The sequence below is a fragment of the Panthera leo genome, chromosome B2 (assembly GCF_018350215.1).
Source record: "Panthera leo isolate Ple1 chromosome B2, P.leo_Ple1_pat1.1, whole genome shotgun sequence".
NCBI classification, from domain to species: Eukaryota; Metazoa; Chordata; class Mammalia; order Carnivora; family Felidae; genus Panthera; species Panthera leo.
This window is the reverse complement of record NC_056683.1, coordinates 28,383,601-28,406,162: the sequence shown is the minus strand read 5'-3', so window position 1 is coordinate 28,406,162 and position 22,562 is coordinate 28,383,601. Positions and strand designations below refer to the sequence as shown.

Below are 22,562 nucleotides of genomic sequence, written 5' to 3'. Positions count from 1 at the left end.
GTTTCTATTCTATATTTTTACTTAAAAGTTTTTTAATGTTTATTTTATTTTTGAGCAGGGGAGGAGCAGAGATAGAGGGAGGCACAGAATCTAGAGAAGGCTCCAGGCTCTGAGCTGTCAGCACAGAGCCTGACTTAGGGCTTGAACCCTCAAACCATGAGATCATAACCTGAGACAAAGTCAGATGCTTAACCGACTGAGCCACCCAGACGCCCCATCTTTACTTAAAAAAAAATCAAAACACAACATTTTTATTGCAAAATAATTTAAGACTTGCAAAAAAAGAGCTTCAAAAATAGTATAAAACATTCTGTATTCTTCCTCTTCATCTAGCTTCTTCAAATATTAATATCTCACATAGACATAGTACAATGGCCACAACCAGCAAGTTAACATTGATACAATATATTATTAACTCATCTACAGATCTTATTCAAACTTCACTGATTGTCTCACTGATGTTCTTTTCTCTGTTTCAGGATCCAATCCCGGATCACATGTTACATGTTAACTACATCTCCAATTTGAGACAAGGCCTCAGTCTTTCTTTGTCTTCCATGACTCGACACTTCTGAACAGTATTAGGTATTTTGTAGAATGTCCTTAGTTGAGCTTGTTTAAAGTGTCTTTGTGGTTAAATTTAAGTTATGAGAATCACTTCTCTGCTTTTTTTTTTTTTTTTGCCAAAAGTGTATTAGTGCTACCTGTTGGCAAATTGGAAGTGTTCAGTGCCAATGTGGTTTGCGTCCCGTTGTTATGCTTTTCACATCCTGTTTTTCTATCTCATACCCCCTAATTCACAGACAAGAAAATGCTCAGATCCAGGCAACCTGCTAAACTTCAAGTCGTCCTGGACCATAATGGCCAAGAGGCCAAAGGAAAGACCCTTTTAACAGTTGCTGGTTATAGCTGAATGTGAGAACTCTTGGGAACTGGTCTGGAGAACATGTAATTTGAGACTATGTCCAATACTACTTAGGAGGAACAGTAATTTATTTATTCCCTTTAAAGCCTCCAGATTTCGGGGCACCTGGGTGGCTCAGTTGGTTGAGCGTCTGACTTCGGCTCAGGTCATGAACTCACGTTTCATGAATTCCAGCCCCGCGTGGGGCTCTGTGCTGACAGCTCAGAGCCTGGAGCCTGCTTCAGATTCTGTGTCTCCATATCTCTCTGCCCCTCCCCTGTTCACACTCTGTCTCTCTCTTTCTCAAAAATAAAGATTAAAAAAATTAAAAAAAAAATAATGTCTCCAGATTTCAGTGGTGTGGTTCCTTCTGGACATTAAGTATATTCTAAATCGTTATTTTAAGAATCCAGTAATTTTAAGAAAAAAATCTCATTTAGTGAGAGCTAAGGGAAAAATCAAGGATCCTCCTTTGTAGCAGTCTCACCAGAATTTATTTTGAGGCAGAAAACATTTGGCTCTGCTGAGTGTCTGATTAAATCTTAAAAATAATGCAGACAACTCATGTGGGGAAATAGGCCCACAGAACAAAGACAATGATTCTCCTAAGGGCCTCAAGTTTGAACAAGTCAAACAGAAATCAAGCTTGGAATCTCTAATCTCTGCTTTGCAGTCCAACACTTGCACATGTTCACTTTTAGCTAAGCTGTCTAATGCTTAATACAAAACATTGTATTTGTGTATCATGTCTATGTTCATGACATATATTCCTTTGAGTATTAAAATACAAACTGATCAGTTATCGATTGTATAAGTAAATACTTGGAAAAATGATATTATGAGGTTTCCTTTATTCAGCATATTTATGAGCAACTACTAGCACATGCTTATTTTTAAAATTCCATTATTGTAGCTCTTCCACTTCTGCAAGCACCTAAAAATTTAGAGCACTTTGTGTGTCTCTAAGTCCAACCTCCCTTAATATGTAAATGAGTAAACAGATGCATTGAAAGGTAAAGTGACTTTCTCAGTGTTGTGCAGATTTAATGACAGAGCTGAGGGAGAAACCAGCTCAGAACCTTTTGATTTCATTTTCTCTATTGCTTATGCATTTTCTATTTCACTGATTTGTGCTCTTCATTATTTCCTTCATTCTACTTGCTTGGGATTTAATTTGCTTTTCTTTTTAAAAACATTTTTTAATGTTTATTTATTTTTGAGAGAGACAGACAGAGCATGAGCAGGGAAAAGGCCGAGAGAGAGGATGACACAGAATCTGAAGCAGGCTCCAGGCGCTGGGGCTGTTAGCACAGAGCTCGATGTGGGGCTTGAACTCACAAACCCACGAGATCATTACCTGAGCTGAAGTCAAACACTTAACCGACTGAGCCACCCAGGCACCCCTAATTTGTTCTTCTTAAATTTCTTAATGTGGAAAATTAGATCATTGATTTATATTATTTTCTTATCTAACATAAGCATTTAAACTTTATAATTCCCCTCTAAGCACCCCTCAAATTTGGATGATGTATGTTTCATTCAGCTAGTTTACTTCTCATTTAAACATTCATTTTCAAACTATTTTCTAAATTCTCTGGTGATTTACTCCTTGACTCATGGGTTATTTACAAATCTGTTAACTTCCGAATATTTATGTTTTTCCTAGACATTTTGTTTTGATTCCTAATTTGATTCCACTGTGATCAGAGGGCTAAGTCTGTGTGATTTGAATATTTTTATTTTTTTGAGATATGGCCCAGAGTATGGTCTATGCTGGTGAATGTGCAATGCAACTTAAAAAACACTTGCAGTGTGGGCTGTAGTGTTTTATAAATATCAACTAGGTCAAGGTAGTATTGCAAAGAATCCGTGTCGTTGTTGATTTGTCTAGTTGTAGCAATCTCTGTAGAGTTTAAAACTCTCCAAATATGAGAATGATGGAATGGCCTACCTTTCCCTTTAATCTTATCAATCTGGCTTCATTTTTTTTTCTAGAAGTTGTGCCTCTTAATTCCCTTCACCTATTTCACCCATTGTATCTACTGCTTCATTATATTTTAATGCTCTACATGTTGTTTTATTAGGCCATGTATGATGGTCTTTCTGACTATTTTATGGTTATGAAAAATTCTTCCTTGTCACTTACATTTTTTTTTGTCTTAAAATCTACTTTATCTCGGGGCGCCTGGGTGGCTCAGTCGGCTAAGTGTCCGACTTCAGCTCAGGTCACGATCTCACAGTTCGTGGGTTCGAGCCCCACGTCGGGCTCTGTGCTGACAGCTCAGAGCCTGGATCCTGTTTCAGATTCTGTGTCTCCCTCTCTCTCTGACCCTCCCCCGTTCATGCTCTATCTCTCTCTGTCTCAAAAATAAATAAACGTTAAAAATAAAAAAAAAATTAAAAAAAAATCTACTTTATCTCATTTTAACACAGCTATTCCAGTTTTCTTTATGTTTGCTGTTTGTATGGTATATTCTTTCCCATAGTTACTTTCAACCTATCTGATGCCTTTAAATATAAAGTGCATCTCTCGTATATAGCGTACAGTTGGGTAAAGCTTTTTAAAATCAATTCTGAAAACCCTGCCTTTTAATTGAAATGTTTAATCTATTAATATTTAATAAAATTATTGCTGCAGTTGTTTTTTGGTATATCATTCTATTGTTTGTTTTCTATTTGTTCTATTTTCTGTTCTTCCTTTCACGTTTTTTAAATATTATCTTAATAATATTTAAGTTATTTAAAAATTCAGTTAACAATTTTCTTATTGGGTTTTGTTATACTTCTCTACATTATTGTTTTAATGATTGTCCTGGGATTTAAAATACATATACTTAACTTGTCACAGTCCATTTGAAGTTATATATTACTCCTTGTTAAATGCAGAAATCTTGCAAATATGTATGTCCATTTTCCCCTTTTTATGTTACATCTATATATGCTATAAACCATGACAATGCTATAAATTTTGGTCCAAACAGTAATGCGTATCATATGTATTGTATATGTCATACGCATTTAAGCTTCTTCCATGTCTTTTCATAGCTTGATATGTATGTTTTTAACACTGAATGTTTTCCTGAATGAATATACCATAGTTAATTTACCCATTTACTTATTGAAAGACATCTTGGTTCCTTCCAAGTATTGGCAATTAAAAATAATTGTTATATCTAAAAAATCAAACCCAAGATCATGTAGATTTTCTCTCATATTACCAGGAATTTTATAGTTTTGCTATAAAACTATATTTAGGTCCATGATCCATTTGGAGGTAATTTTTGTAAAATGTGTAACGTCTTTGTCTAAATTCTTTAGTCTCCATGTGCTGTCCAGTTGTTCCAGCACCATTTGGTGAAAGGATTATCTTCTCTCCATTGTATTTCTTTGCTCCCTGTCAAAGGTTAGTTGACTATATTTGTGTGGCTCTATTTCTGGGCTACATATTCTGTTCCATTAATCTATCTGTGTGTTCTTTTGGTGATACCAGTTTTGGTTACTGTAGCTTTACAGTGACATCTTATATGTCATGTTATCATGTCATTTATAAAGAGTTAAAAGATAATGACTTTTGAAAATTATAACCACATATCCACAACACATAAGATAGCAACAATAAATCTTTAATGTAATCAATGTTATTTCAATATTGTTAGAACAATAGTGTTTAAAATTTTCCCAAGTGTCTAGTCTTCTTTTTTAATTTTTTTTGATCTTTATTTATTTTTGAGAGAGGGAGACACAGAATCCGAAGCAGGCTCTAGGCTCTGACCTGTCAGCACAGAGCCTGACTCAGAGCTCAAACTCACAAACCGTGAGATCATGACCTGAGCTGTAGTCAGACGCTCAACCGACTGAACCACGCAGGCACCCCACCAAATGTCTAGTTTTCTAAAAACAATTTGTTGGGTCAACTCAGGATCCAAATAAAATCCACAGAGGGGCACCTGAGTGGCTCAGTAGGTTAAGTGTCCTACTTCGGCCCAGGTCATGATCTTGTGGTTCCTGGGTTCAAGCCCTGTGTCGGGTTCTATGCCGGCAGCTCAGAGCCTGAAGCCTGCTTTGGATTCTGTGTCTTCCTCCCTCTCTGCCCCTCCCCCCACTCACATTCTGTCTCTCTCTGTCTCCTATCAATAAATAAATGTTAAATTTAAAAAAAAAAAATCCATACAATGCAGATACATCTCAAGTATATTTTATTATGTAGGATGCCCTCTGGCCTCTCCGTAATTTTTTCTGAAATTTGTTTATTGAACAAAGGGTCATTTGCTTTAATTTCCAGCAATATTGATTTTGCTGATTATCCATAGATAATCCCCTGTATTTCCTACAAATTGTTAAGTAGATTTAGACATTCAGGTTCAACATTTTAGCAAGAATACATCAGTGGTGTATTGTAAGACTTGTTTCTAAGTATGGATAAAAGGTAGTTTCTGTGTGCTAAGCTTGATTTGGTACCTTTAGTGTCCAGGGATTGGGGATGGGGTCAGCTGAATAGAAAATTCCTTTCAATGTTTAAAAATTGTAGTAAACAATAATATCTTATGAGCTACAAATCTGAAGCCCATGCAGATGTGAACAGTTTGGTGTTATGATCAAATAAAACAAAAAAATCTGACCTTTCAAATATAGATGGCAGACTGAAACCACACATTTACTTTAGCTCTAACTAAAACTTTCTCTATCTATATACCTATATATAGAACTGTACTGTCATTTTATATATTCGTGTGTGTGTGTGTGTGTGCATGGGTGAATATGCACCCATGCATACATGCTGTCTATACATAAACACCGTATGCATACTGCATATAACCATGTATGTTACTACAGACAGTTAATAATACAGTTAAATATACATAAAAGGCATACATCCACAAAGAAAAAAAGGAGAGGAAATAATAGGTATGAGTTTGAAAGCTGCCAAACATATGGGTATGTGGAAACTGATTTAGAAGATCTAAACAAGTCATGGGGCGCGTGGGTGGCTCAATCGGTTGGGTGTCCGACTTTGGCTCAGGTCATGATCTCATGGTTTGTGGGTTTGAGCCCCGCGTTGGGCTCTGTGCTGACAGCTCAGAGTCTGGAGCCCGTTTTGGATTCTGTGTCTCCCTCTATCTCTGCCTCTTCCCTGCTCGTGCTCTGTCTCTCTTAGTCTCTCAAAAATAAATAAACATTGAAAAAAAAAATTTTAAGAAGATCTAAACAAGTCAGATGCTAAATTGGCAATAGGAAAGACAAAAAGATGCAACCTAGTTTACATTGCAAATTTCTCAAAAGGCTCAAGAGTTTGTGGTATGGGAACTTCTGGAAGTGGGGATAAAGTGGGGGTTAAAAATCAAGCGATCAGTTTACAGGGTGTTTAACAGTTAGATGTTCCCAGGTCTCCTCTTCCTCCCCACATAGTTGGGAATATGCCCTCTACCTTCCCACTTGATCAGAGGACTAGCATTTTATTCTCTGGAGGGTAAATGCAGAAAGCTGTGGCATACCACATCTAGTTGAGAGCAGGTGTACTGTCCTAACAAAAATGACCTCTGAGGCTTCTTCTTTCTCTTGACTTTTAGGATACTGAGAGCAGTTTATTTGCTCACGGCATGAGACTGGAAGCACCTTGTCTGAGGAATCTGACCAACCCCAGAAAAATGACCTAAATATAATAATATTAGAGATTCTCCCAATGAAAAGGCCCATCCTACCTTAATTGAAGCTCATAATTGATAAGCCCTATCCATTCCATGGAACTTACAATGCAATTCAGCTTTTGAGTGCTCTACTGCTAAATATGAATAAATATCAAAGCTTGCTAGAAATTTTAGAAAAGCTTATGATATTTATTCTAATAATATGAGAAGAATAAATAAATTTGGAGACTATGCAAAAAGGAAAGACCAACTTTGGGGTGCCTGCGTGCCTCAGTTGGTTAAGCATCTGACTTCAGCTCAGGTCATGATCTCGTGGTTCATGGGTTTGAGCCCCACATTGGGCTCTGTGCTGACAGCTCAGAGCCTGAAGCCTGCTTCGGATTCTGTGTCTCTATCTCTGCCCTTCCCCTGCTTGTACTCTCTCTGTCTCTCTCTTTCTCTCTCAAAACTAAGTAAACATTAAAAAAATAGAAAAAAATTCTAAAATAGTGTAATTATTTCCAGATAAACAAAAAATCAACAGAATTATAAAAAGGAATATTCAGAGAAAAAAAAAAACTTCTAATAAATTAAAAACAACAGAAAGGAAAAATCAATAAAAAGGTTGGATGACCTGAAACTAATATAACACTATATGTTAGCTACACTGGAAATAATAATAATAATGATAATAATAATAATAATGTTGGATGGTTTCTCAGAAAGTAGAATAAAACCCAAAAAAGAAAACAAGAGGAAAAAGATGTAATTTTTTAAAAAAAGGACCAGGATAGGAGATCCAAATATTAAAGATAAGGATAAAAACTGGGACCAAAGGGACTCCAATAAACAATTTAAGAAAAATTCCTCCAATATAAAGACATTAGATTGACTAAGGGCATCATACCCAGAACAACATAATGAACTTTCAAAAAACTGGGAGAAGATTCTACAAGCATAGATTGACAGATACTGGAGGACAAAAGTGAAAATGCTTGACAATCTTGAGGAAATAGGATTTCCAACCTAGAGTTCTATATCTAGCCAAGCTATCATAAAGATTTTCGTCATATATTCAAGGCTAAAAAAACTTACCTCCCATATACTCTTTTCCCAGAAAGTTATTGGAGGTTGAACTCTATCAAGCTAGGGAGCAAATCAAAAAAGTGGATGCTATGGGATACAAAAGCAGTTGATTCAACACAAAAGAAGGGCAGAGAAAAATTCTAGGATGATGAATATTATGGGAGACCCTAAGATGGCAGGTGTCGGGCCGACTTAGGGGGTACCCAGTCTAGACTACAGAAGGTTGAGAAGCTGTGGGTAAGTTCGTTCAAGTAGATAAACTTGATGAAATATCTATGTGTTTGAATATGGTTCAAGGATATTTTTCATAACTTGGGTGGAGGAAGTTTTGGGATGACAGAAAACTACATATAATACATAAAAATATGAACATTTTGTCAAAATATGAAATATGTTCTTCACAGATGAAAAGTACAACAGGATGAGGATGTTAGTATATTATTGGCTTATGACCAAATTGCATTTACATACGTATAATAACTTGAACAGTGAATAATGACCTAACCAAAGCAAATATACTTGGAGGAAAGGCTAGGGAAGTGTGCTTGTATGGTAGAGGCAATGAAAGCAAGCTAAGTTCTCATCTTCTGCTTTAAGGAAGACAACAATGACTAAGCAGAAGAATTAAAAAGTAGCAACATAAACCTATTTAGAGATATTGAACTAAATGCCAAAAGAGTTGAAAGTGAATGGCTTTAGGGAGTAGGCAAAGGAGGAGGGAGGAGCTCTGAACTGCTTAACAGATGACCACAGGAGAAGGGAAGGGAAAACAAGATAAAAACAGAGAGGGAAACAAACCATAAGAGACTCTTTGAAATACAGAGAACTGAGGGTTGATGGGTGTGAGGGGGGATAGGGAAAATGGGTGATGGGTATTGAGGAGGGCACTTGTTGGGATGAGCACTGGGTGTTGTAAATCAGTAATGAATTACTGGAATCTACTCCTGAAGCCAAAACTACACTGTATGTTAGATACCTTGAGAATAAATTTTTTAAAAATTGCATATAAACTACATATGTAATTTGACACTTTTGCTACTCTAACTTCATCAATAGCATTGAAGAAAGATTTCCTGAGGGCTTACTTGTTACCAAATGCTGGACTAAAACCTACAGTCACCACACTGATGCAGCCCAATGGCTACTGCCTACAGCACACGGAGCTCCTTTGGGGATGGAAGGGCTTTGGGGATCAACTGAGAGCAGGGCACAGGACACACAGCAGAATGAAAGTCAACTCCATAGCCATCTGACATTGGGTACATATTCAGGTGAGGCCTGGTACTAGGAGCCCCTACATGGTAGAGAAATTTAATAAGCATTTTGAAGGAAAACACTTTGGAGAAAAGAAAAGGATGTGTATAAATCTTTGTAAGTTATTTCAACAGGCAAAGGAGTAGAGGCAGAGGAACTGATCAGACACTCAGGAAGAGAATTTAAAGAGAAAACGAAGCTAAAGAAGAGCTTTAAAGGCTGACCCTTAGGAAGAGAAATGACCCAAATAGATAAAATCATGAATGAAAGAGGAGAGATAAAAACCAATACCACAGAAATACAAACAATTATAAGAGACTACTATGAAAAAATATATACCAACAAACTGTCAATCTGGAAGAAATAGACAAATTCCTAGAAACTCACAAACTACCAAAACTGAAACAGGAAGAAATAGAAAATTTGAACAGACCCATAATCAGCAAAGAAATTAAATCAGTTTCAAAAATATCCCAACAAACAAGAGTCCTGGTTTGTTTGAAGGCCAGATGACTGCACAGGGGAATTCTACCAGACAATTCTTAGCCTCGGCAATCAGACAACACAAAGGAATAAAACGCATCCAAATGGGCCAGGAGGAGGTCAAACTTTCACTCTTCACAGATGACATGATACTCTATATGGAAAACCCAAAGATTCAACCAAAAAACTGCTATAGCTGATCCATGAATTCAGCAAAGTCGCAGGATATAAAATCAATGCACAGAAATTGGTTGAAACAACAGAAAGAGAAATCAAGGAATCGATCCCATTCACAATTGCACCAAAACCCATAAAATACCTAGGAATAAATTTAACCAAAGAGGTGAAAAATCTACACACTGAAAACTATAGAAAGCTTGTGAAAGAAATTGAAGAAGACACACACAAAAAATGAAGAAAAATATTGCATGCTTCTGGATAGGAAGCACAAATTTGTTAAAATGCCAATACTACCCAAAGCAATCTACATATTCAATGCAATCCCTATCAAAATAACACCAGCATTCTTCACAGAGCTAGAACAAACAATCCTAAAATTTGTCTGGAACCAGAAAAGCCCCCAAATAGCCAAAGCAATCTTGAAAAAGAAAACCAAAGCTGGAGGCATCACAATCCCAGACTTCAAGCTGTATTACAAAGCTGTAATCATCAAGACAGTATGGTACTGGCACAAAAACAGACACTCAGATCCATGGAACAAAATAGAGAACCCAGAAATGGACCCACAAACGTATGGCCAACTAATTTTTGACAAAGCAGGAATGAATATCCAATGGAATAAAGACAGTCATTTCAGCAAATGGTGCTGGAAAAACTGGACAGTGACATGCAGAAACATGAACCTGGACCACTTTCTTACACCATATACAAAAGTAAACTCAAAATGCATGGAAGACCTAAATGTAACATAGGAAGCCATCAAAATCCTAGAGAAGAAAGCAGACAAAGACCTCTTTGACCTCAGCTGCAGCAGCTTCTTACTCAACATGTCTCCAGAGGCAAGAGAAACAAAAGCAAAAATGAACTATTGGGACCTCACCAAAATAAAAACTTTTGCACAGCAAAAGAAACAGTCAACAAAACTAAAAGGCAACCAATGGAATGGGAGAAGATATTTGCAAATGACATAAGAGATGAAGGGTTACTATCCAAATCTATAAAGAACTTTTCAAACTCAACACACAAAAAATGAATAATCCAGTGAAGAAATGGGCAAAAGACATGAATAGACACTTCTCCAAAGACATCCAGATGGCCAACCAACACATGAAAAAATGCTCACCATCACTCACCATCAGGGAAATAGAAATCAAAACCACAATGAGATACCATCTCACACCTATCAGAATGGCTAACATTAACAACTTAGACAACAACAGATGTTGGCGAGGATGTGGAGAAAGAGGATATCTTTTGCATTGCTAGTGGGAATGCAAACTGGTGCAGCCAATCTGGAAAACGGTACGGAGGTTCCTCAAAAAATTACAAATAGAACTACCCTATGACCTAGCAATTGCACTACTAGGTATTTATCCAAGGGATACAGGTGTGCCATTTCAAAGGGGCACATGCACCCCAATGTTTATAGCAGTGTTATTCACAATAGCCAAAGTATAGATAGAGCCCAAATGTCCACTGATGGATGAATGGATAAAGAAGAAGTGGTGTGTGTATATATATATATATATATATATATATATATATATATATATATATAATGGAGTATTACTCAGCAATAAAAAAGAATGAAATCTTGACATTTGCAACTACGTGTTTGGAACTAGAGGGTATTATGCTAAGCAAAATTAGTCAGAGAAAGACAAATATCATGTGACTTCGCTCATATGAGGAACTTAAGATACACAAATGAACAGATGATGAACAGATGAACATAAGGGAAGGAAAAATAGCAATTGCACTACTAGGTATTTATCCAAGGGATACAGGTGTGCCATTTCAAAGGGGCACATGCACCCCAATGTTTATAGCAGTGTTATTCACAATAGCCAAAGTATAGATAGAGCCCAAATGTCCACTGATGGATGAATGGATAAAGAAGAAGTGGTGTGTGTGTATATATATATATATATATATATATATAATGGAGTATTACTCAGCAATAAAAAAGAATGAAATCTTGACATTTGCAACTACATGTTTGGAACTAGAGGGTATTATGCTAAGCAAAATTAGTCAGAGAAAGACAAATATCATGTGACTTCGCTCATATGAGGAACTTAAGATACACAAATGAACAGATGATGAACAGATGAACATAAGGGAAGGAAAAATAATATAAAAATAGGGAGGGGGACAAAATATAAGAGACTCTTAAATATAGAGAACAAAGGGTTGCTGGAGGGGTTGTGGGAGGGGGGATGCGCTAAATGGGTAAGGGGCATTAAGGAATCTACTCCTGAAATCATTGTTGCACTACATGCTAACGTGGATGTAAATTTAAAAATAAATAAATTGAAAAAATAAATAAAGAAGAGTTAATACCTATTCTCAAACTATCTCAAAAAATAGAAATGGAAAGAAAACTTACAAACTCATTCTATGAAGCAAACATTACTTGAATTACTTGTCTCCAAAACGAGACAAAGACCTCACTAAAAAGGACAATTACAGGCAAATATCCCCGATGAACCTGTATGCAAAAATTCTCAACAAGATACTAGCAAATCAAATTCAACAGTACATTAAAATAATTATTCACCAGGATCAAGTGGGATTTATTCTTGGGCTGCAGGGGTGATTCAATATCTGCAAATTAATCAACGTGATACACTACATTAATAAAAGAAAGGATAAGAACCTATAATCCTCTCAATAGATGCAGAAAAAGCATTTGACAAAATACAGCATCAATTCTTGATAAAAGCCTCAACAAAGTAGGGATAGATGGAACATACTTCCACCATAAAGGCCATGTATGGAAGACCCACAGTTAATATCATCCTTAGTGGGGAAAAACTGAGAGCCTTTTCCCTATAGTCAGGAAAAAGAAAAGGATGCCCACTCTCACTATTACTATTTAACATACTACTGGAAGTCTTAGCTTCAGCAATCAGACAACAAAAAGAGATAAAGGGCATACAAATCAGCAAGGAAGAAGTCAAACTTTCACTATTTGCAGATGACATGATTCTCTATGTAGAAAGCCCAAAAGACCCCATCAAAAAATTGCTCTAATATATGAATTCAGCAAAGTCGCAGGCTATAAAATAAACGTGCAGAAATGTATTGCATTTCTATACACCAATAACAAAGCAGCAGAAAAAGAAATTAAGCAATCGATCCCATTTATATTTGCACCCAAATAAATAAGATACATAGGAATAAACTAAAGTAAGGTAAAAAGATCTGTACTTTGAAAAATATAGAAGACTTCTGAAAGAAATTGAAGAGGACACAAAGAAAGGGAAAAGCATCTCATGCTCACAGATTGGGAGAACAAACATTGTTAAAATGTCTATACTACTGAAAGCAATCTACACATTTAATGCAATCCCTAACAAAATACCACCAGCATTCTTTGCAGAGCTAGAGCAGACAATCCTAAAATTTGTATAAAACCACAAAAGACCCTGAATAGCCAAAGCAATCCTGAAAAAGAAAAATAAAACTGGAGGCATCACGATTCCGGATTTCAAGCTATGTTACAAAGCTGTAATCATCAAGACAGTATAGTATTTACACAGAACAGTCATATAGATCAATGGAGCAGAATAGAAAAACCAGAAACAAACCCACAACTTTATGGTCAACTCATCTTCGACAAAGTAGGAAAGAATATCCAATGGAATAAAGACAGTCTCTTCAACAAATGGTGCTGGGAAACCTGGGCGGCGACATGCAGAAGAACGAAACTGGACCACTTTCTTACACCACACACAAAATAAATTCAAAATGGATGAAAGACCTAAATGTGAGACAGGAAACCATCAAAATCCTAGTGGAGAACCTAGGCAGCAGCCTCTTTGACCTCAGCCATAGCAACTTCTTAGTAGATACATTGCCAAAGGCAAGGGAAACAAAAGCAAACATGAACTCTTGGGACTTCATCAAGATAAAACTTCTGCACAGTGAAGGAAACAATCAACAAAACTAAAAAGCAGCCTATGGAATGGGAGAAGATATACGTAAATGACATAATAGATAAACGGATACTATCCAAAATCCATAAAGAACTTATCAAACTAAACACCCGAAAAACAAATAATCTTGTTAAGAAATGGGCAAAGGATAAGAATAGACAATTTTCCAGAGACATCTAGATGGCTAACAGACACATGAAAAGATGCTCAACATCACTGATCAACTGGGAAATACAAATCAACCACAATGAGATGCCTCCTCACACCTGTCAGAATGGCTAAAATTAATAACACAAGAAGTGACAGGTGTTGGTGAGGATGTGGAGAAAGGGGAACACTTTTACACTGCTAGTGGGAATGCAAACTAGTGAAGCCACTATGGAGAAAAGTATGGAGGTTCCTCCAGAAAATAAAAATAGAACTATCTCATGATCCAGCAATTTCACTAGTAGGTATTTACCCAAAGAATATAAAAATAATGATAGGAGGGGTATATGGACCCCAATGTCTATAGCAGCATTATCAACAATAGCCAAACTGGAGAGAGCCCAAATGTTCAAATTGATGAATGGGTAAAGAAGATGTGGTATGGATATACATTGTAATATTACTCAGCCATCAAAAATAATGAAATCTTGCCACTTGCAATGACATGGATGGAGCTAGAATGTATCATGCTAAGTGAAATAAGTCAATCAGAGAAAGACAAATACCATATGATTTAACTCATATGTGGAATTTAAGAAACACAACAGGTAAACATATGGGAAGGTGGAGAGGAAAGAGGAGAGAGGGAAACAAACTATAAGAGACTCTTAATGATAGAGAAAAAACACGGTTGATGGAAGGAGGGTGTTTTGTGATCTTCAAGAAAGAGACAGCTTTCTTGACAGCTCTGTGGGCAAGTTAAGAGAAAGTTTCTCTGATTCCTTCCTTATCATTCGCTGGTCACTTATGATTTTCCAAATGCCAAGATTAGCAACCATTTCTCAGCATTTATCCTTTGTACACATCTGCAACATTTGACCTTGTCAACAATCTCTATATTCCAACATGATTCTTCTTCTTCCCTTTATTTTTGTGACCCCCATAACTCCATCGTTCCCTGGCTCCCCTCATCCCTTTGTGATGAGTCCTTCTGTGGGCCTTCTTTGGCAGGTAGTGATCAAGTAGTTGTCTTGGTTCTCAGGAATCTGGGCCTAGCTGAAGAGTTTGTAGGCAGATGGGACAGGAATATTCAAGAAATATGTGATAGAAATAATGAGAACCACAACACTATCAACAATGATTACAGCAACACGGCCAGTGGGACAACCAGTCATGGTTATGATGCTGATGAAAACAGGGTGACCAGCTTCAGTACTTCCTTTACCTAAGGATAGAGTTTATAGGCTGGACAGGAAAAAGGTAGTTTGGCATCCTACTGACTTTTATTAGCCAAGTTACAAACAGATAACCCAAAGACCCAGATCCTGTTAGTAAAATATTTGTTATGTATTTATAACCTGGCCAGGTACAAAAAGGCTTTCCAGTGATCCAGTGATATGATAAAACTGAATTACAAATGTGGGTGAATAGAAAGAAGACATCAACACACCAAAAACATGACTCTAATATATAAAAATATGCATTCAATGCAAAGCTTGAATCATTTGCTGTTCTGACATATTTATTAAAAAAAACCTTGCTGTCCCAGTTGAGGTATGCATATCAAATATTCAATATATCTTTTATATTGTTAGAGCATTTTATATATTCATATGAAAACCTTTATAACTGCTACAAAAATGTTTAATGACAAAAATGTATGCTAGTTTCAGTCTATAGTTAAATGTAATTATTTTAAGCATATATTAAATAAAATAGAGCTAACTTTACTTTAGAAACATAATCTTGATTTAAAATGTTGAAATTTATAACTTTTCAGAAAACACATCATAATGCTCTTACATGTCTAAAATATCCTACAGCACATAATCAAAGCTGAAACACATCACCATCTTGCACCAAACCAGAATTAAAGTGTAACATTTTCTATTTATCCCCTCTAGGAAAGCTGCCTACAAGGATTGAAGAGCCAGGAGAGTGCCTCAGAAAGCCTGCCTATGGCAATGATGCTTGTCTTGCAATGCCAGAATCATTTCTAGAGCATGCCACTTTCATGGCATACTGATAAAGTCTTAGTAAAACCAAATTATTCCTAATACATTTTTTAGTATTGAAGGTGGGGCTGACTTTGCTAACTGATATGAAGCCAGGATTATCACATGAATGTGGGTGTGCTAAGCCCAAATGCTACCTATGTGTGAAAGCACTTTTGAGTATCTTAATTCTTTTTATGTTTTTGTCAATTTGCTCCAAGTCCTGGTTTATCTCTCAGCTTTCTGCTAACTTACATTATATTCAGCTTTCTCCTCTTAACCACTAAATTCTTCTGTACCTCAAGAAAGTCTTGAAATACTCCTTTCTTCCAAGAAGTTCCCCTTGACTTGTTGGAATAGTAGTCCTTGAACCACCTCATTTGGGTATGGGGTTTTTATGTGCCTACCCTCAATTCTCTGAGCCATAAAAAAGCACTTACTTGTCCCTATTTTGCTTAAGTTTTATTATCCTCTAGCACTTATATACTTCCCTGAGCCATGTCACTTGAGGGACAGCAGAAAGTATATTTGGCTGGGGGGGAAGAACTGGCCATGGTTAAATTAAAGGGCAATGAAGCCAGACAACTCTGAGTGTGACACATCCTGCTCTTACCAGCCTTGTAGTCTTGAAGTCATGAACTTCTCTCTTAAGTCCTGATTTCCTCATCTGTGAAATGGACATAATACCTTCTAGCTCATTAGGTTGTCATAACACTATTGGGAAGCCTAAATGAGATAATTTGGTACAATGCCTAGCATCTGGTAAGCCCTCAACAAGTAGAGAATTAGGTGGACAGCTGATAAATGCTTTCTGACAATGATTAGGCAAATATAAGGTAAACTAAAATTTAAGTATTTATTTTGTGTGTTAAAACTATATATATAAAAGTGATACAACTAATGAAAATGCTGACATAAAGATGCTTAGGGGAAAAAATGACATCTAAGTTATATCTTGTATTAAAGACACATTTTTTTTTGAGAATCAAACCTAATGTCTTATTTTTTATTTTTTAATATAAAATTTATTGTCAAATTGGTTTCCATACAACACCCAGTGTTCATCCCAACAGGAGCCCTCCTCAATGCCCATCACCCACTTTCCCCTCCCCCCCACCCCCCCACCCTCCCATCAACCCTCAGTTTGTTCTCAGTTTTTAAATGTCTCTTATGGTTTGGCTCCTTCCCTCTCTCTCTCTTTTTTTTCCTTCCCCTCCTCCATGGTCTTCTGTGAAGTTTCTCAGGATCCACAGAAGAGTGAAAACACATGGTGTCTGTCTTTCTCTGTATGACTTATTTCACTTAGCATAGCACCCTCCAGTTCCATCCACGTTGTTACAAAGGGCCATATTTCATTCTTTCTCATTGCCACGTAGTATTCCATTGTGTATATAAACCACAATTTCTTTATCCATTCATCAGTTGATGGACATTTGGGCTTTCCATAATTTGGCTATTGTTGAAAGTGCTGCTATAAACATTGGGGTAAAAGTGCCCCCATGCATCAGAACTCCTGTATCCCTTGGGTAAATTCCTAGTAGTGCTATTGCTGGGTCATAGGGTAGATCTATTTTTAATTTTTTGAGGAACCTCCACACTGCTTTCCAGAATGGTGCACCAGTTTGCATTCCCACCAACAGTGCAAGAGGGTTCCCATTTCTCCACATCCTCACCAGCATCTATAGTCTCCTCATTTGTTCATTTTAGCCACTCTGACTGGCATGAGGTGGTATCTCAGTGTGGTTTTGATTTGTATTTTCCTAATGAGGAGTGACATTGAGCATCTTTTCATGTGCCTGTTGGCCATCTGGATGTCTTCTTTAGAGAAGTGTCTATTATGTTTTCTGCCCATTTCTTCACTGGATTGTTTTTTGGGTGTGGAGTTTGGTAAGTTCTTTATAGATTTCGGATACTAGCCCTTTGTCCAATATGTTCTTTATTGGATTAATGTTCTGTACTAGATATTTAAAATAACACAAACATTCAGGCTTGCAGATTTGTAATTTAGTTCATAATCATGTTAAATATAATAGTTACCAGGCTTAAGAGAGACAATATTCTGTATATTTCTTAGTAAATTTTATGGAGCAAATTCATAGAAATTACACTTTTACTTCCAGTTAGTATGATTTCCCTCATACACCAAATGAACAAACATAACAACACTGAATTATTTTAATTTTTTTTAATGTTCATTTATTTTGGAGAGAGAGAGCGAGAGAAAGAGAAAGAGAAAGATGGAGTGTGAACAGGGGAGGTGCAGAGAGAGAGGGAGACATGGAACCTGAAGCACGCTCCAGGCTCCGAGCTGTCAGCACAGAGCCTGATGAGGGGCTTGAACTCATGAACTGCCAGATCATGACCTGAGCCGAAGTCAGACTGAGCCACCCAGAAGCCCCAGCACTGACTTATTTTAAATGATACTGTACTTGGCTATACTGTACTCTAAAATTACTTATATTAGTGTGTATCCTGAGAAACTTAACAGAAGACCATGGGGGAGGGGAAGGAAAAAAAAATGGTTAGAGAGGGAGGGAGCCAAAACATAAGAGACTCCTAAAACCTGAGAACAAACTGAGGGTTTATGGGGGGTGGAAGGGTAGGGTGGGTGGGTGATGGGTATTGAGGAGGGCACCTGTTGGGATGATCACTGGGTGTTATATGGAAACCAATTTGACAATAAATTTCATAATAAAAAAATAAAATAAATAAAATAAAATTACTTTTATTAGTAAATATATTAATTTCCACATTAAAAAAAGGGGACTCTGCAACATCCACAGAAAAATTTGAGAACCCTGACATACAGCCTGCAGGTAAGAGAATTACTCAGTTTTCTGAAGCAACTGGTATGATGCAGCTAGGTAGGGGAAGCTGACTTTGAAAGAGGTCATGGTGCCCTGCACCTATTCTGGTAAACGAAGTCAACATCGAATGTAGGACAAATGGCACGAGGTGCATCAGCAGTTCCTACTGCCTGGTAACAGAGGAATGTCTTTAAATCTTCAGAAAACATAGACTCTGCCAGAGCAGTGTTCTTTTAGCTACTGAGCAAGATGCTTCAAAGGGGAGAGAAAAGACATTACCAGAGGGGCAAGGACTCAATAGCAGTGGGCAGGAGTGCCAGCTGTCACCAGGGGACCTGGCTTGTTCTTTAGGAGGCAGTGAAGGCTGTGGCTATTCCCACCAGCACCTACTGGGGTATCCAAGCTCCACTGCAGTAACAATGGGGTCCTCAATGACAGGCAACACATTGACATGAAAGGACACATTACATTATGAGTGAATTCAACAAAGAAAGGCTACACACTGAAAGGTGCTTAATGTTTATTAGCGCAGTGAGAAATAAAAATTAGGCAGAAAAATACAAAGTTAACTCATGGACATCTGGGCACAAATAATCTACCCCAAATATAACATTTTCTTAAGCAGATGGCAAATTTTCTAAAAATCCACTTGAGTTAGGAGAGTGAGGTATTTGTATTTTTAAGTACAGATGTACAGTTTAGGACAGTTAAAGTTCCAAAGATGTCTAAATATAACTTTCTAAATCTCTTCTTATCAATGTCTCCATGTGCCTTGGAAGCTGCAGACACTACAGTCTGGTATATGAGACACTGAAGAATGCCTTTGTTACCTCATATGCCATCTTGAAGCACTCTCTGGAAAGGTATCTCTTCCTGTAGCATTAATCATGCAACATCTAGCTAAGAATATATATATTTAAAGGTATTTTAAAGCCATACAGGGCCTAATGTAATAAAAATGACAAAACAAATTACTGCTCGGGCATTTCAAACAAGGTCATTTTGGTTGAAATGAAACATATACCAACGTCTTTCTAAGCTACCAATTTGGGGAAAAGAGACAGAGATTGCAAACCTAATGCTTTAATATGCTAATACCTGTAAGCGCACTTAACAAAGTAATAACAATTTATTACTTGTTATCTTTAGACTGCCCTTACTGTGGAGGTATTTATGTTTTCATCATAGTTGAAGAAGCAGCTTGGAAACAGGTGAGCTGCAAATGCATGCTACTCTTGAACTTGTTCAGCAGCTCTTCCAGTAACCTGCAAGGAGGAGAGGCTATTTTACAACCTGGCAGAGTGAAGGTTGCCTAGCAACATAAGAAAACATTGGGGGGAGCCAACTGCCTAGTTTTAGCTTCTACTTGTTGAAAAGTTATTTACATATGGATTCTTAACTCAATAACAGAATTAATCAAAGAAGCTAATCAAAAGGAATACACACACACACACACACACACATGTATATTTATATATAAAAATCTCCCTCCTGTCTCCTTTCCCTAGATTAATTAGATTTCTCCCTAAAACACATTAATGTTTGCACCTGCATTTTTTTTTAAATTCACTTAAAAATTATATACACTAAAATGTACTCTTTTTGGCATACAGTTCTATGAATGTTAACACATATTAGCAACCTAATAACTCCCATAATTGGGCACAGAATAGTTCCATCACCCTCCAAATTCTCTTGTGTTGCCCCTTTGTGGCCACCTTTCTCTTCATCTTGACCCCTCACCAACTAACAGTCTATTGTCTGTTCCTCCTATTTTGCAGTTTTGTCTTTAACAAATATTAGAGAGTGGTAAACTCAGGTGGTGAATTAAGCACCAGAAGAGTAAGGGCTAGTTCTAATTCCACTGGGTAAATCATTCTACTACTTGATAATCAATTTCTTTAACTGGTTTGATGTATAATTTTAGGGCCAGAAATCTTAGAGTGCATTTGGTTCAGAAGAAGCAACCAAGAAGTGCGTTTAAGGACATTGGGGTCAACAGATTATTTCATGGGTTTAACAATGCTCAAAATTGTCTCCATGTGACATTTTCCTCCCATTTTCCCAGACTCATGTGTTCTCTCTGCCTTCTGAGTTTCTATAACATTAACCTATGCAAAACTACAGAGCTTACACCAAGGTTTTCATGTCTATAGACTGATCAGCCAAATGCAAAGGCAGGTGGACTTCAGTTATGGTTAGTGAAGGAACAAAGACCTACATTGTTTCCGCTGCTTCAGTCTAGGGTAGGTTGAGCATTTATGAAATTTGCCTGGCCTACATTTTGTCTCAGGTAATAATTTCCTGTTTTATGAGTAGCAAAGTTTAAACTCTGACCAAGACCATTAACATAGTATTACTGAAACATATACAACTTTTTTATGTCATGTGTACAAATTTACTTTCTATTGCTGAGCTACTCAAAAGAAAAAAATCATCAAGTGCTGCATTTTATCATGCTGTCCTTTTTACATTTCTCTAAGAATTATCTTCTTAAAAATGTAAGGCAATAATACAGTTTACTGAGTGAGTCAAAATAAACTTTCTTAAAATGTTTTCTGTATTAGTCACTTAAAGCAAGAAAGGAACTAATTTCTGAACTGTCATAAACCCAGGGGAAAGGTTTTATCTTATTCTGTCACTTCAGAGACAAGCCAGGTACAGCATACTATCAAAGGCTATTAAGTACAAATCATTATCTATACAAAGAGTACTTTTAGGTAACAAAATATCATTCAACACATCTTAACTGGCCCTTGAAAACAGTATATAGTACTTACTTTTTATCTGCTCCACTTGAGAGCTGAGGCAGAGCTTCCAAAGCCTGTTTAAAACTAGACCTGGAACACAGAGAAGCAAAATTTAAGTTGAAAAATTTCATATTTCTATGGGGAATTAAGAGCATCATTAAAAATTCTTAAGCATATCTTAAATATAAAGAAACCAGTATAAGCTAGTGAAGCATGTAAAAATATGAGAAAAAGTAAAAGTGAAAAACAATAGAAAAAGTAAAAGTAAAAGTTGAGGGTACAGGGTATAGTTCCCACACAGAGGCCTTGTAGGAGTAGGGTCAAAAACTCAACTATGAAATGAAACAGAAAAGCTAAAAGAGACTGATTTTTACAAAAGATGCTACTTTAATGAGGGCTTAATGTGGACATGTTTAATTTTTAAAAAGTCTTTTCAAAACAAAACTGAAGTGTTAAGCAACTGGTAAGAAAGGAAGGAAACTAAGTAGAAATAGGGATGGTCTTGTGACAGATTATACAAATGGGGACATTTACAGTATTGACATGTACAGGGCCTGATTAACAGCCAATCTCTTACAATAACTAAATATGGTCTCTGACATTTAGTTATTATTATATTTAAAATTTGTAGAATAAGTAGAGATTGATTGATTTTAATTCAACATCACTTCTTTTCATAAAAAACATAAAAAGTACAAATTAAAAAAACATCAATTTGGTAAGCTTAACTATTTAAAAGAGAAAGTACCAAAAAATTTCTGCATCAAATAAAAAGCATTTTAGGGGAAATTATTTGGTAGTAACTTGTACTTGTCACTAAGTAATAATTTTTAACTTCTTATCTCTTCTTCTTTTATAGCTTGTTGACCATGGGTAACGAAATTAATTTTTCTTGACTTTACGGTGGTTTTTTATTTTGTTATTATAAAAACAGATCCTCATCATTGTACCAGTAAATATACTTTTGAGCAATGTTTCTCCTATTTGGGGCAAATATCACAGTAACAAATAGACTACAAAGTCCTAACAGATTATAAAAACTGGTATTGGGAAGCTTCAGTTGTTCTTGGTTAAGGCAAGGGATGGGTTACAGCTTGTGGGGATACTTAGCTCCCTTTCCAAAATGACTTTCCTCTTCCCTGATGTAGAGAGGAGGGTCTGCTGTTATCACCTTGTTTCCTGTAAACCTTTTCTCAATCAAAAAAATGTAATGCTATTATTTCTTTATTTTTACATTATGACAATAATGATGATGATGAAGAGGATACCATTAATTATTTGTAATGCACCAATAGTTTAGAAGGTAACTTGGCATATTTTTTCATTTAATTCCCCTAAAACTTTGCCTAGAAAGTATTTATTATCTTTCTTTTATAGATGAGGCAGTTAGGC

At 36.4% G+C, this 22,562-nt stretch overlaps 1 protein-coding gene across 5 annotated transcripts in view; it reads right to left on the bottom strand.

The window, feature by feature from the left end:
- Positions 1-18,923: 18,923 nt before the first annotated feature.
- EXOC2 (exocyst complex component 2) overlaps positions 18,924-22,562 on the bottom strand; it is a 279,267-nt gene continuing 275,628 nt past the window's right edge. For all 5 annotated transcript variants that reach the window (XM_042938092.1, XM_042938091.1, XM_042938094.1 and 2 more), the window contains 2 exons: positions 21,201-21,260; positions 18,924-19,685 (listed from right to left, as the gene is read on the bottom strand). In XM_042938092.1, coding sequence (XP_042794026.1) covers positions 19,592-19,685; positions 21,201-21,260 — 154 coding nt within the window. In that variant the 3' untranslated portion in view covers positions 18,924-19,591. The remainder of the gene's footprint in view (positions 19,686-21,200; positions 21,261-22,562) is intronic.